The sequence below is a fragment of the Melospiza melodia genome, chromosome 2 (genome assembly GCF_035770615.1).
Source record: "Melospiza melodia melodia isolate bMelMel2 chromosome 2, bMelMel2.pri, whole genome shotgun sequence".
NCBI lineage: Eukaryota > Metazoa > Chordata > Aves > Passeriformes > Passerellidae > Melospiza > Melospiza melodia.
In genome coordinates this window covers 20,063,990-20,079,418 of record NC_086195.1, presented here as the reverse complement: position 1 = coordinate 20,079,418, position 15,429 = coordinate 20,063,990, and the positions used below count along the sequence as shown (strand labels likewise).

Genomic DNA, 15,429 nt, shown 5'->3' with positions numbered 1-15,429 from the left:
GGGAAGCAATTCAAATACATTTAAGATTGCATACATGTAAAACTATGTAAAGTGCAGGTGAGCAGGGAGACTACCAAACACTCCTGACACAAATAAAAGAAATCCATGACTAAGAGACAGGATTGTCACACACCTTCCCCCCAGAATAAGGCTAAATGGCAGACACAGTTTTGATGCCACAGTAGAGAAATCACACAGGAGCATCAAAAGAAGGCACCAGAAAGCAGGCTGTCAAAACTAATAAAGGACCTCAGAAACTTCTGGATGAATTATTTTTATGCCTCAAATCCAGCCTATGAACTGCAGAAAAGGCACCTTCTTGCAAGCACAGCTACAAGTAAAAGTGCAGCAGTGTAATCACTGCAAGTTCACCTCTGCTTTACTAACACACATACCTGGGCCCTTATCTTTTTCTCCCAGTTGGTATAGTGTTCATTTCTGTAACTAAGGCAATTACTTCTCCTGCAGTCAAAACTGCAACTTTTTTCTTCTTTCTTTTTATTTTATGGAAGTTAACACTGGAAAGAGACAATTTTTAAGGAAAAGGAATTCTGAGAAATAATTATACCAAACTCACAGGTGAGGTTGCAGTAACACTAACACTGAAAATGCCACAACATTTCTAATCCCCAGTTGTGAACATACTCACAACTGGGGATTAGAACAGCAAATCTAAGCTTGCATCATGGCATGCTGCTCTCTGCTTTACAAGATACAAGAAATGACTGTACTCATAAAGGAAATGTTTTTAAATGGATAGCTGAACTTAGTTTTGGCAAGGTAACTTAAGCATCTTCCAGCAAGTGTTGCAACCTCAGGAGGCCAAGCAGCAAGCCTTGCTCTCTCCTCCCATGTGGTGGCCATTGATACCAATGATTTCTGTTAAAAACCAACTGTGATGTGGGGATTGGGTAATCTTATGGATAATCTGAAGTGAATACTTCCAACAGAAAATACAAGAACAGTATAAAAAACACACACAACTAATACATTGTAATACACATTCATATAGGAAGCAGACAAGCTTGTGACTACAAAGATCTATCTTTCCCCAAAGAAACATCTTTTGGGCATTGCTCCTTGCTAACATGATGGTTTGGCCTTCATTTACATGGGTATATCAGCAGGGCTGCTTATGTGAATGTGTAATTCAGCCTCAAGTGCTGCTCTTGAGTGATGCTGATGCCTCAGTGAGCAAACAAATCTGCAGCTTAAGTCTGGGGGAGCCATCAACCCGCAAGACTAACGAAAACCAAGACATTGGTAAGTAGTTGACAAGACTCAGGATTCATGGAACACCAGAGGACAGGAGTATTTTTTCAACCCTTTCTTGAGTGTCAACACAGTTTCTATACAAGGAGTTCTTTTAAAGAGTTACTCAGACAGAGATGGCACCAAACACAGGTGTATGCTGGCCAAAGGGACAGTGATCCAGCCAGCAGGAGCAGTGCTCAGGAAGGAATCCAGCTGCACCATCAGCAGCACTGTATCTACAATGCCCACCCAAACACCACATTACTTCTCTTGTTTGAAACAAATGTCAACACTCCTGTAGCTCTGAGGAGGGCAGGATAGTCCTGATCTCAGTCTTCACTATATTTGCTTATTTATAACCATCACTGAGGCTCAAAGTGCCACTGGTAGAGGCTGGGACCACCTGAACTGCATGTGGCTTAACATGGACAAAAAGGACTCCCAAATGCAATGAATTTGCATGATAAGACATAATTATAATGGTGACATGGAATCCAGAGCCATTCATTTACCCACTTCTGCTTCAAGCAGGGAAGCCTTGAGGAGATTCAAAGAAACTCACGTAAAAGCAACCTCATTTGCCTGATGAATGGAATCAAAATGTCTGTTTCTTTGTCTGCTTTGGAGCCAGATTGAGAAATTGCATTTAGAGTTAAATCTATGTCTAAATACCTAAACACGCACTGTTATGAGTCAGAGTATTTATTGTTGCCTTGCTCCAATCACCCTGCTAAAGCTGCATTCAAGCTTGCTTTAAAAGGGATCCACAAAGATATCTAGAGGCCGGTTTAGGCAAAATAACAAGACATTAATTCCTCATGATAACTCATCCCAGAAGAAACGTGACCTCCCCTTTTCCCCCTTGATTTTGCATTCTTAATAGATAAATAGAAATTCTACCGAGTTCACAGAAAACTGAGTAGTATTACCATTAGTGGGAAAAAAAGCTTCATGGGAGAAAACAGCAAGATGAATCACCAAGAACATAACAAGGTTATTTGTGAAAAGCAAGGAAATACGTACACACTCCATTACACATTATTGCTTCTAAATGCACCAAAATGCATTAAGCACTTTACAGAACAAGCTATGTACAAACTCTGCTCTTGTCAGTTTATAAATCTGGCTTCATAAACACTGAAACCATCCTCACCCCTTGTCAAGCAGCCATGTGACTGCTGGCATTTTCAGAAGCAATGACTGAAATCTGCTCTCTGTTTTGAAGTCTGTTTTACACTAGACCTCGGGAGCAGAGCTGCACCGTTTCAGAAAACTTCAGTAATATATACTGTAAAAAAAATACTCATCCATGTAAAATGAAACCTTGACTTGGCCTGGCCTTGCACACTTAGGAGAGAGGCAGTGTTAGACAAGAGACCAAACCTACAAGTGTCTCAAACACACAAGAATAACACACACAATGCTATGACAATCTGTAAGGACAAGGGGAAAAACCAAAGCAGTCATTTTAACATCAATCTTTGGAGCTGAAGGTCTATCTGAATTTGAAGAGTTCAAACCAAAGCCCCACCTTGCAAAAGGACACCAGCAAAATTAAAGTAAATATAATTAATAAATGGCAACAGCATGAAGATCTGAGCCCTACCAGCCCTAAATTGGGAGAATGTGTATTACCAAATTACACACATAACTTGGGAAAAGTGATAAACCTTGTTATTTCCTGTAAATTTTAGTGAAAGGGACACTCTAATCTGCAAAGCCTCACACATTTAAGTCAATAGCTATTAATAGCCAATGTATGGTATTATGTGGTATATAGAAAATCGATCAAAAAGTATAAATATTCCAACAGAAATCATACAAAATGAGTTAGGCTGATAAATGTGCTCTGCATTTTTATTAAAAATTGTTGCCCATGATCTACAGAGCATCTGTACTTCCTGATAGTTCATTTTCTCACTTTCCTGCAAGAGAAAGCATTTAAGAGAACTTAAAAATAAGCAATACATAAAAAACCACCGTCAGAAACATGATAGTAAAGGAAAGGAATTCAATAATACTTCTTCAGCTGGAATTTCAGGCATGAATTCTACATAAAGAGGAAATGATTTAAACAACTAGTGCAAAATATAGTAAGATATAAGTAAATTCTGCTTAATATTGCATGCTAGCTAAAATAACAGACACTCTATTTGCAGGCATAGGTAATAATTGTAAGGACTTCCTGGCAATAATAGTTCTTGTCAAACACTTTGATGTTATGCCCGAGAGAGAGGAAAAAAAAAGCAACAGCAGCTTGTTACTAATCAGATTTCCTCCCTGTGCACATTTTAGTTACTCTTTATTTAGTGTAGGGCAGAAACACTGTCCCTTTCACCTTTTTCAATCTTGCTGAGAGAAAAGGACTTGCAACAGCACAGAATTGCTTTGCTGCACAGCAACAATTACTGGGTATTATCTGGCAATGCCACACAAGAAAGAAAAAAGCCTCAGCAGGCCAAATGAACAGGGTCAGCTCCTAGTAAAAGTATATTTTCAAATTCAGCTGTACAGACCTCAAAGTTGCTGAAAGACACTAAATTTGACAGTCAGCCACGTAATTCTTTCCCATCACTTCACAGAAGATGACTAAAGGCACCTATGACATATTTAAGGGCACAAAAATAGTTCATGCTTACCTGGGTTTGAGAAAGCCTGCACCAACAAAAATACATAATGGGATGACTGTACATGGATGATGGAAATGCAGAAAGGAAAAATGATACAAACTTGCGTGACAACACAGTATTGACAAAATCAAGGTCATAGCAGTGTAGCAAGGGCCACAGTCTTGACTCAAGTTCAGCCTAATTTAGAGACCAACAGGCACAATGGCAATATTAACTCATGGCCAGAAATGCTGTTCTAATATGGAAGGATTTAAATACTCCCCAGCCATTGTGTATACTTCCTGGAAGTAAAATACATAATTCAGGATCACTCACAATAAACTATCCAAAATCATGCAGAGAGACTCAGTAGCTGGAGACTCACAAATTCCTCATAGAAAGGAATGCTTTCAAGACTACAGTGCTATCAGAAAATAAAGATTTGCAAGGACCACTTCCAAAGCCATGAGTCACCTGTAGTGGGACAACCATTGTTCATTAGAGAACTCACAGCAGGGAGAATGCCTCCCCAAAAAAATACAGTTAGCCAGAAGCGAAATCATCAACTGATCAGCATCCAAAAAGGACAAGACCATCTCTTCTGTAAATAAATATAAACGACTCTTTTTGTTACAATAAAGTAACAAAAACATTTGACAAAGTAATGTACAATGTACAGAGGACTGCACAGTTTGCTCTTTTTACCCCTTTTCTCCTCTGTATTTCTGACTGAGGTTAATTCTGCCCTCTTGCAACATTTTATCATAGTAAATTCCTAAAATTTAGGAATTCGACATTGCTTCACATGGGCTGTGCATTCATGCATGGGAAACCTTGACTAAAATGCAGATACATTGTAGAAGAAGACAGGTGAGGGGTAATGAAGCTCAAAAATTTGCATTTAATTAGTCCATTCTCCTGTGGCCTCAGACTGAATTTCAGATTTACATCAATCTAAATCAAACCTTGTGAATACAGTTCAGGGTAAGACATGCAAAAATAAAAAAATTTAAAAACCAAAAGTATTTATAGAGAAATTCAGGCCTCAGTAACTCTGAAAACAAAGCTCATCACTAGCAACTTCATTTCTTCCAGCCACAGTGTCCAGCTATGGGCTCACTCAGCCACAAGGAAACAAAGCAGCCCAGAATGATGCACCAGCAAGACCCTTACCCAAAAGGCAAAATTGTGTGTCCAGAATCACAACTGAGCAGGAGTTCACCTTCTGCTGAAGAAGGACTGTGAACTGCCCCTGGAAATCCCAGTGGCTTTAAATCCAAACCCACCAGGTCATGCTGAGAGCTGGACTGACTCATGCACTTGTGTGACACTGCAGTTTTCACTCCTGGAAAACTTCGGCTTGTGTCCATCGTGCACAGCTGGGAGTGAGTGGTGCAATTCTCAGGTGCTCACAGTCTGTGTCACAGCTGGCTGTCATCTCCTGTGCTCCTCCAACAGCAGCTCAGGTAATTCAGCTCCTGAGGTCACAAGGACACGGCTCAGCAGCTCCCCTGCTCCTGAGCTAAACAGAGGTGTTGGAATGTGCTGCCTGTCACCAGATAATGCTGAGAGCTATGCATGTGCATCTCTCCAGTGAAAACCCACCAAACCCACCACTGAGACATGAACCTGGGCTCAAGACATGAACATTTTGCAGGGGCAGCCCATGTGCTTCTCAAGGGTTGAAACAAAACCCCCTGGTCATTGCTGCTGCTTGTGCAAGACACTGCAGACACCACAAGAAGAGATTCAGCAGCTACAGCTCTGAAAGACGTGCGCCCTCCAGTTAAAAGTCAAGCCATTACTTCCCCTCCTGCCACCTGTTCCTGCCATTTGTCCAGATGTGCTCAGAGGACAGAACAGGCTGAGAACTCTGCAACAAAAACGTTCATAAAGGAGACCACAGAAACACACATCTGGGAGAGGAAGCAACCAGCTAATTGCGGGTTCCTCAATTACTCATAGGGATCTCTGCCTGCAAACAAGAAAACCCCACTGACATTCTACCAAAAGTTCCTCAGTGCCATACTCTGCAGTAAAATAAATCACTCATTTTTATTTAAAATAACTTTCATAGAAATTGGGAATATTTCCAACATTCAATATGTGCAGCTACAAAATCTGACATTTAAAGGGATACATAATAACAGTATGCAAATATTAATGACAGCCTGCAGTGATACAGAACAAGAGCAATTTACCACAAAAGAAAAAAATAAACATTTAAGGCCAGAGTACCAGTTAAAGGATGGTTTTATCCAGAGGGTCACAGGAATGTGAGACAATATGCCAAGGGAAATGGAGGGTGTGGCCTCGGCACAAAGTTGGACTCCACATCTGTTTCATGAGCTGGGATATATTTCAGCAAGAACAGGACTAGGCAGCAAGTACCTATGGTTTGTTTTCTTCCAGCACAATTTGTTTATGGTTTGCTGTTTGCTTTTTTTTTTTTTTTTTTTTTGGTATGTAGAAATAGCTCTAAATACTGTGCTTATTCAAAACCCCATCTGAAAAGCAGAAATACATTTCCAAGTTTTTAAGCAAGCTTAATCAAACAATGATCTTCAGATTCTTTTCCACAGCTAGTGTTTAAACAAAGTGCTTTGCAAGCCTCAAGATCTTTATTAATAGGACCAGACCGGAAAAAATACAGTAATCACACAAATGAGAATTTCAGCCAGCAAAGATACTGGATCCAAATGCCAAGTCATGTATAGATGAGTGTAACAGAACCTTTTACAAACTAACAGGAAAAAGGGAAAAAATACTCATCATTAAACAACATTTAACTTAGGTGTCTGCATCAAACCTGACATCCCAAACAACACAACTGACTTTGTAAATATTTAAAACTTTGCAAGTATTATACCTTTATCAACATCAAAAGAAGACAACAGCAAGTTTCAGGAGATTAGACAGGCCAAAGTCTGGGTGCTACAGTTATACTTAGTTATACAAGATGCTCAGTTTCAAAGAAATTGATCATCTACAGTAAACAGTGAAGACTGGCTCTAATCTACTGTAGTTACATAGAACTGTAGTAGTTATAAAATCAAAGGATCATCATCTATCTTCATGGCAGCGCAGCAAAAGTGACTGATAATCAGATTCACATAAACTAATGCACAAAAGTATGAGGTATTATTTAGAAGTAAACAATTCAATTGTATGATGTAATAGCAACAGCCTCCAGTATAATTTCCACAGCTTCAATCACCTGTTTCAAAAATGCAAAGCATCCATGTATGAAATAACAGCAGGCAGTTAAGATCAGCACTTACTCTTCCTGCATACCTGAGGGCACCACAGCCTGAAAAACCCAAACTTTACTCAGGTTGCCCTTAGCAACTGAACACTAAATACAGTCTATTTAAGTACTGCTGTAATATTCAATTTTCCATCAGCATATCATAACATTGTTTGCTTTAGTAGAGAACATATTCAGAAAATCCTTTTAAATGTGAGCTATCAATAACACTTAGATAGTAAGCATTAGAAAGAAAAAACATTACTTACCTTTCTTTTTTAGTCAGCCATGCCTGATAAGATCCAGGTATCTCCCAAGGGAGCACTAAGGTTTGACACCCCTTTAGAGAAACTTAATGTGAACCATGTGGACTTGTCAGCCAAGGCATGCTACAGAAAGGCTGTCAGATTCTTTTTGTAAGCAGTACAATGCATGCAGACCTCCTTTATTCCCTAGACAAGTAAAAGCCATTTCACTCCATGAAGTGAAATGTCTTTCTATATTCTCAAATGTCATAGAAAGGCAGCAATAGTGTGGAATTTGAACTCTGAGTACATCTTTTCCAAGTCACTAAGAGTTCATCTGTATTTCTGCCACAGGTAGAGGTATTCCTTTAGAACAAGAGCAGCAAACACACCTAGCCCAGAAATAGTAGTGCGTGAACAACAGAGGTCCTTAGCAGACGAATGAAAGAAGTTCAAAAATCCCTGCTTACATGATGACATGTAAACCAGAGTATTCCTTAGGTGTCATTTTCATTTGAGATTTAAATTCTAAATATATATGAAATTTTGAAGAGCTGTAGCCAGCAAAACTACTTTACTAAATATAACTCTACAGAAACAAATCTCCTGAGTAAGTAAATTTCCTTCCTCACAGTTGTACACAGACATTTGTGCATAAAAGGTAACCAATTTGCAACTGAAGATAAATACAAGTAGAACCAACTACCTAAATATATCTGTGCCCTCAATCATCTTCCATTTACTTCACTCTTCAGGCTGAAAGAAGTGTGAAGACACATCTGCAAATTTCAAAAAGCTTCTGGAAAACAGAACTGGAATACAAACCATCAGCTTGTGTGGGGAATATTGACTAGGTGGAGTTCAACATTTTTACTTCAGGGTAGTTCTGTATTCACACCACCATCATACCTGAACAATCTCTAAAGGCTAGCACGTTTGCACACACAGGTTCTTTAGGAAGAGAAGTATTTCCATAGGGTAAGAAATAATTGAAAAGGACCAGAGAACAGCCTTGCTCTAAAGTCACCAATAAAGGACATAACAGAGACTGAAATGCTCATCTTGCACTTCATCTACATGGCTAACCTTCATTGCAGGCACAGGTGCTGATTTTAGCCACACATGACCTTGCTGCTCAGGCAGAGCTGAGCCCAAAACATCACCATGAAGCTTTGCAGAGGACTGGTGCTGGTTGATTCAGTCTTCTCCTGGAGAAGCTGTATAAGCATAAACCTTCCTGGGGAAGCACACCACCACACCTGAGCCTAATGGCTGTGCGCCCCTCTGCAGAGAAACCCTGAAGATCCCCTCACGTGGGAGTTTTGTTAAACAGCATCTTTGCAAGTACTACTACAAGAACTGTAATTGCTCTGCAGGGACAGATTATGCTAGAGACAAACTGAATAAAGGGAAGCTTTACCTCCTGCTGTCTATACACAGGGTGGCCACTTTTCTCTGTACTTTAGGCCACTTTTATTTCCGCACAGTGTCTGGGAGCAGACTAATAAACCACATCAGTGTGGCTCTGCACCTAACCTAGCAAGTCCCGCCCAACTCCACCTGCATCTGCCCCCATCTTGTCCTGCACATGAGAGGAAGAACAGTGATACCCACATGTCAGTAAGAGCTCCCAGAATACATGAGGTGTACAACAGCTATAAAAAAATAGAATCTGATCAGAATGGAAATCTACTTCCTGTAACTTTTTTAAATCCTGTGACACACACCAGCCCCTTGCTTCCTGGATTCCAGCTCTTTGGTGTTAACTCATGGCCACTTTGCATAGCAGATAAAAAACAGCTGGACTCACTTCAATTCCATCAATCCCAGTCAAAGCTTGGTCTTGGTGTTCATACTGAGTGACAAAGAGAGCTCACTTCCTATATTTATACATGCTCTTTAGAGATTAGCAATAAAAGTACTTTCAAACGTTGCAGAAGTGCAAGCATGAGTCACCACTGTCACTGGGAATTTCACCCAAATGAAGAATGAAGCACTGGGCTCAACATTGCTCAGAAATCATATTCCTCCTTCCAAAAAATCCAACGTTCATAAGGTGAGATAAGTCCTTGACAAATAAAATCCAAGAATCAGATGCCAGAAATCTGACATTTAACTATTCCTCTACTGCTAATTGCCTCTTCTGTAGCTTGTTTATTTGGTGAATTTGATAGTTTTCTTCAAAATTTCCTAATTTGAAAACAACACCTACAGAGCAATTAAACCTCCTGAACAAGTTAACTCTGCTTGTGACTATTCAGGATAGGAGAAAATAGGCAGCCACCTTTTGTGAAGTAGAGATGTTTAAGATTTTTTGATGGGCAGGAACTTACTCTCCAGCCCACAGCCTGTCCTTAACCTCACGAAACCCAAGCACAAAAATACACTATGACTGATCTGGGTACACAATGGCCCAGCCTGGTCCTATGCTGTTTCTTGCTGGCAAGACTGTTGGCAATAGAGAGAAACCAGTCAAATGGTCTAGGTGAAGACAGCACTCTTATTAGTCCAGTAAAATAAATTAGTTGTAGGATTTCCCACAATTATGGTAACAAGCGTGGTCTGCTTGTGGCATGTAAGTTTGTTGTTAAAACCCATGAGTGGCTGAAGTCATAAGGCAATGCGTCCTGAAATCAGAAACACAAGGAACTGTCTTTAAAAGAGGATTCTTGCAAAACACAAGCAAGCCCATAGGAGGATGGCAGTGCTTGGGTCCTCTTCCCAAGGAGATTTTTACCATTCCAGTTTACAGCTTTACAGCATCACCACCAATCTTGGTACTCCACCTTGAATTATTCTAATATCTAATTCTTAGTTATCATTAGTACAACTGGAATACTGGAGGAAAATGTCTGTTATCCTCTTTTTACTCCCTCTGTGCTCCAGAAAGCAGGAGGTTTCCTAGTGTCATAGTTTCCAGTGAAAACTGTTTCTTCTGTTTTCTCCATCCTTCCATGCAGCCTCGTGGATTTAAGACACTAAAGAGGGAGCAGCAAGTCTGCCTATCAGCCCAGCAAGGGTCAGCTGGGCACAGGCTGAGCAAACACACAATGCAGTGCCCCAAACACTGCTGGAGGCTGGGAAAAAACCTTCTTTTCTCAAAATACTCTCCAATGTCTGAATCTGAGGTGAGAAGCTTAAACCAACTCAAAGTTGTTGTCCAAGGACTCACATATCCCTTCCACTCTGGATGCCAGAACACTCAATTTTTGGCCCCAAGAAAGTCTCATATTTTCTCCTTAGATGAATTCCCCAAGGTATCTCTCAAGCCATGGCAGCCACTTCCAAATCCCAGCTCCTCCCCATTTTCTCATATTCCCTGGTGAAAGACAGTCACAGTTTCCTCATCAGGGTAAAATGTCCTTTCCCTTGAGGGAAATCCTTTCTGGTAAATGTTTCAAGACAAAACAAGATTAAAGATATTACACTAAGATTAAAATGACTATATCCAAACCAGATCATTCTTCAATCTTTCTGGTTTGAACCACTGAGGGACCGGCTGATTGGGCAACAGCTGAGGCTGTTTTGAGTCTTTTTGTCACAGGAAAAAATTCTACATCTCAAGTAGCCAATGGATCTCTCTGATGTTTTAGCCAAAATACACGAAGCAGCTTTTTAGTTCCCCCATAAAGCTACTAAGATGGAGGGGGGGGAAAAAAAAGAATTTAGCAATAAACAAAAAGAAATCCCAAGTCAGGAAGGTGACCATCCCTTTTAATGAAACTATAGAAAACTGTTCCTGGAACATTTGGAGATTTTAGTATCAGTTACAAACACCATGATACCGAAAAGAGCTTTTAATTCAGAGAAATTCAGCCAGATCATTAATGGACAGATAAATTAACCCATGTCTAAAAAATAAAGAGTACAGTTTGGCCAGGCAACATACATCAAGAATGAGATATTATTTACCTTTCTCTAAGTTTTAATACAAATGTCATCTAAACATATAAGAAAGGTAAAAGAGTCTTTGGACTAATGAAAAGATATGAGGAGGGAAAAAAAATTGTTTCTCTGATCTAATGCAAGTATAACCGTCTCCCAGTCTGCATTTTGGTTTGTTTTTCTTACACCTACTCCTTTAATAACATTTTTTTTTTCATTTTCAACTGGCTGGTTTCTTTTAATTTACTTTTCACTGAAAACAATATTTCAGCATATTAAAATGACCTCTTTGCCCAGTGGAGTTTTTAGGTAAGTCAACACCAATGCCGAGTTCAGAATGGAACTGTGACATAATTATCAGTCATTCCACTCTCACTTAACACACACAGGATCCAATGTGCTATAGGTGATGGGAACATAGCCACTGACATAACAGTCTTAAGCTATTAAGTCTGTGTTTGCATAAGCTATGCTTGCAAACACACTAGGAAGCCTCAGTGCCATCCCTGTTGATTTATGGCTACACTATTGTGTTGCACTGGCTGTAGCACACTGCAGAGCTCAGGGGCTGGTACAGCGGATGGAATGCCCAAACAACACGAATTTTCCAAGTTTAGCTGACTCTAGCTTGGTCCTGAGGCTCAAATACCCTCCAAGCTGAGAAGCACCAGGAGCACATTCCCCAGTTCAGCATCACCTGAACAAATGCTGTTTCCCATGATCAGTCCACCCTGAGACATGAAGCAAAGCAAACAACTGGGAAGACTGGGAAACTGCCTTCAGAAGCACAGTGCTGTCTGGAACGAAGATGCCAGTGCAGATGCTTCCTTTTATGAAAACCATGAAATTTTAATTATCAGTCCTGAAAATCAGAAGAGAAGCTCACCACAGAAATCACTATAATTTCTTCTGCCAATAAATTAATGGCTATTAAATGCTGTAACACTGCATAATTTTTATTTCACAGTTATCAAAACAATCCAAGAACTTGATTTGTATTTACACCATGCAACTACTTAATGAGAACAGTACTTCACTACATTTAAGCAGTAATTACTAAGGTTCAATACAAGAAAGCTCTACAGTCTTAGTTCATCATCAAGTCAACACACTTTTCATCTCATCTAGGTTTTCACAGACTCCATGTTAAGCCTGGATTATGCACAGCATCCAGCCCCCAATTCTCCAGGCAAGCCAGTGATATAAACTATAAATGTCACTTACCTCCAAGATATAACTATGTGTTGCTACTTCATCATTGAAATACATCCTAAAATAGTAAAACAAACTTTGAAGTTTCATTCTCAGGTGTGCAGTTTCCCTTTTGCTGCGATATACAGCAATCAAAGACCAGGGGTTTTGTCAAAGGGGCAATGGTCATCCGATATGGCTGGCCATCCTTCTTCCCTTGCATGCCTGCTGTCCTGAATTCAATGCACTACCTGCTGTTGGCTCCAAGCATGAAACAGGACTGATACCCAACTGACAGAAACAATAATGTGTTTGCAGCTAGTAGTTAATGGCAGACTGACAAGCACAATCACAGGAAGTAATAAAAGTTTCATGGTGCTAGCACGTGACGTGACTAGCAGTGGTCACCACATCGAAATACTCACGGCACCATTACCCTGCTGAAAGAGTGGTTCCAATTTGTTTGGTGTATGACAACAAGAGTCCTGATGAAATCACTATCACTACAAAGGTATTTGTTTCTATTAACTAATTTAGCTAACTTACCATTACCTCTAAAAACTCATATTACTACAGCAGCTGAATGCACTAACACCTACAGTTGAGTGGGTACAAAAATATGTATAGAGACAGACATTAAACCCTGCTGCCCAAAAAAACCCAAGTAGTCTCTTCCAAATTGTTTACACAAGGTTTTAAAATAAAAGAGTGTATAAAAAGAAGTTTAATTTCATGTCCAATACTGAAGGAATCAAAGTGAAGCAAGTAAAAAAAAGCACATCGCAGTGTGTCCCGTAATTGATACAATTAAATATCCATCAACCCATCCCGCCAATCCAGCCGCCGTGCTCCCAGGACCAGCGAGGCAAGCCTGCTCCGACTGACAATTCCCACACAACTTTAACAACAGCAATAAAAGTATTCATCACTGACATGGGTGCAAACGAGAGCGGCACCAGCCCTCGCATGCAATAGCAATAACTCGTGCTGGAGTTTATTTATGACTTCAGGAGAGGAGGCAGCTGGCTGTTTTTACGCGGTTTTTTTTTTTTTTTTTTTTTTACCCGCCGGAGCAAACGAGAAAATGCTCCTAATAAGGCTGGTGGAAGGGCAGCGGCTTTTCAACAGCACCAGCTCTCGTGAAGGAAATTAAATAAAGTACGGTGTCATTATCGGAACCGCCGCGGGAGCGGAGCCGGAACCAGCCACCGAGAGCCCTGCCGGCGCTGGGCTCACCCCAGCACCAGGACAGGACAAGGGCGGCGGGGCCGGACCCGGGGCTCCCGGGATCCCCCGATAGCCCTGCCGGTGCAGGGCTCACCCCAGCACCAGGACAGGGCAAGGGCAGCGGGGCCGGACAGGGCTCCCGGGATCCCCGAGCCGGAGCGCCCCGCTACCCCCGGGGAGAGGCGGCACCGCCACCGCTCCGGCCGGCTGCAGCCCGGCTGCCCCGCATCGCCCGCTCCTTTATTAATTAAAATACATATATTTTATGTCATCTCCAGCAAAGCGCGACACTCCCAGGTAGGAAAGCGGGGAAAGCCTCCAGCTCAGCGCCGTGCCTGCAGGCTGCGCGCATCGAGTCCCCGCCGGGGCAGGACTGCAGCCGCCTCCCCCTGACCCGCGGCTCCGCGCCTGTGCGGACGGACAGACGGACGCTCCCACACCCCACGGCACACGTGGGCGCCCCGGTCCGCGCAGCCCCCCTCCGCCCCGGCACTCACCGCGTAGCGCAGCGCCGGCCTCTCGCTGAACACCGAGTCCCCCATGGGCGCGAACGGGCGGGCGGCGGCGCCGCTCCCTGCACCCGGGCGCCGCTGGGCACTGCCGCCGTCCGCCGCAGCGCTGGGCTCCCGCCCGGCAGCCCGCGGCCCCCGGCGCTCCTCCTCGTAACTCCCGCCCGCGGCCCGCCCCCGGCTGTCCCCACCCCGCGGCGGGAGCCGGCAGCCCCTCGGCAGAGCCGGGCGGCAGCGGCAGGAGGCGGCTCCCGGCGCTGCCTGAGGGGCGGCGGTTTCGCTTCTCCCGCCCAGCGCTCAGCCCGGCGCACCTGCGAGCCCTCCCCGCACGGGCGGCTCCGTTCCCGGCTCCGTTCCCGGCTCCGGCCCTCCCGGGCGGACCCCGACGCCGGCTCGGGGCCCCGCGGAGCCGCCCCGCTGTGCCGAGCCCCGGCCGCCCGGCAGCGGCGGCTCCAGCCAGCCCGTCCCACAGCCCCCGACAAACCGCACCAGCCCCCGGCAGCACCGGCGGCGAGGAACCTGGTCCTGCAGGCGAGGAGCTAAAGGTGAAGGAGAGAGGGACAAATAAAACAACTTTCCTGTTCATGGTTTTACAGTGCGTACTTTCAGTGAACTGGCTCGTGATTCTTTAACACGTAGACTTTCAAAACAAAATGCTGTCATGGCATATTTGTTATTTCATAAATGTGTCTTTACACAAACTGTAGAAGATCGAACACATTCTGAAGGAAAATTGCATTCTGCTGTGTTATATAATTAGTAGTGACTTCTGTGTGACTTGCCTGGGGAGATTATTCCATCAATGGAAGGGTTTAAAAATGCATAAACCTCCCTCAGCTAAGCATAGCCTAGGCCAGGCTGTATGTTTCCTGAGCCCTCTTTCACCCTTATAATAATTTTTAAATGCCCTGTACAAATTTTGGTAAGGGCAGCAACCCCCCCAGTTACTCTCAGCTGTTCTCTGAGAAAGTGGCCTTATCCTAGTGCTGCATGACATAAATGGAATTCATCAGTTTCCAACCTACAATCTAGGCAAATGCTACTAGTCCATCACATTATCTCAGAACACAGGTAGCACAGTACTTTAGGGGAAAAGGAGAAGGTATTTTGAGAAAAAAAAAAAATGTGTACAATATCATAAAATATATTCTGGAAAGATAAACCAGTTGAGTCAAAGTTTTTATGTGCTCTGATGCTGATGTACTGTACTCAACAAGCTTCCAGTTATGGATCTTCCATGGATCTTAATCCCTATTGCAGAG

The 15,429-nt window shown here is 42.6% G+C and overlaps 1 protein-coding gene across 2 annotated transcripts in view; it reads right to left on the bottom strand.

Moving 5' to 3' along the window:
• The window catches only part of ARHGAP6 (Rho GTPase activating protein 6), a 310,769-nt gene that overhangs the window by 143,040 nt on the left and 152,300 nt on the right, over positions 1 to 15,429 (bottom strand). The window contains exon 1 of one of the 2 annotated variants that reach the window (XM_063147752.1): positions 14,156 to 14,234. The exons of the other annotated variant lie outside the window; for it this stretch is intronic. Coding sequence (XP_063003822.1) covers positions 14,156 to 14,200 — 45 coding nt within the window. The 5' untranslated portion in view covers positions 14,201 to 14,234. Of the gene's footprint in view, positions 1 to 14,155; positions 14,235 to 15,429 lie in introns of those variants that run through there. 2 annotated transcript variants of the gene reach the window in all.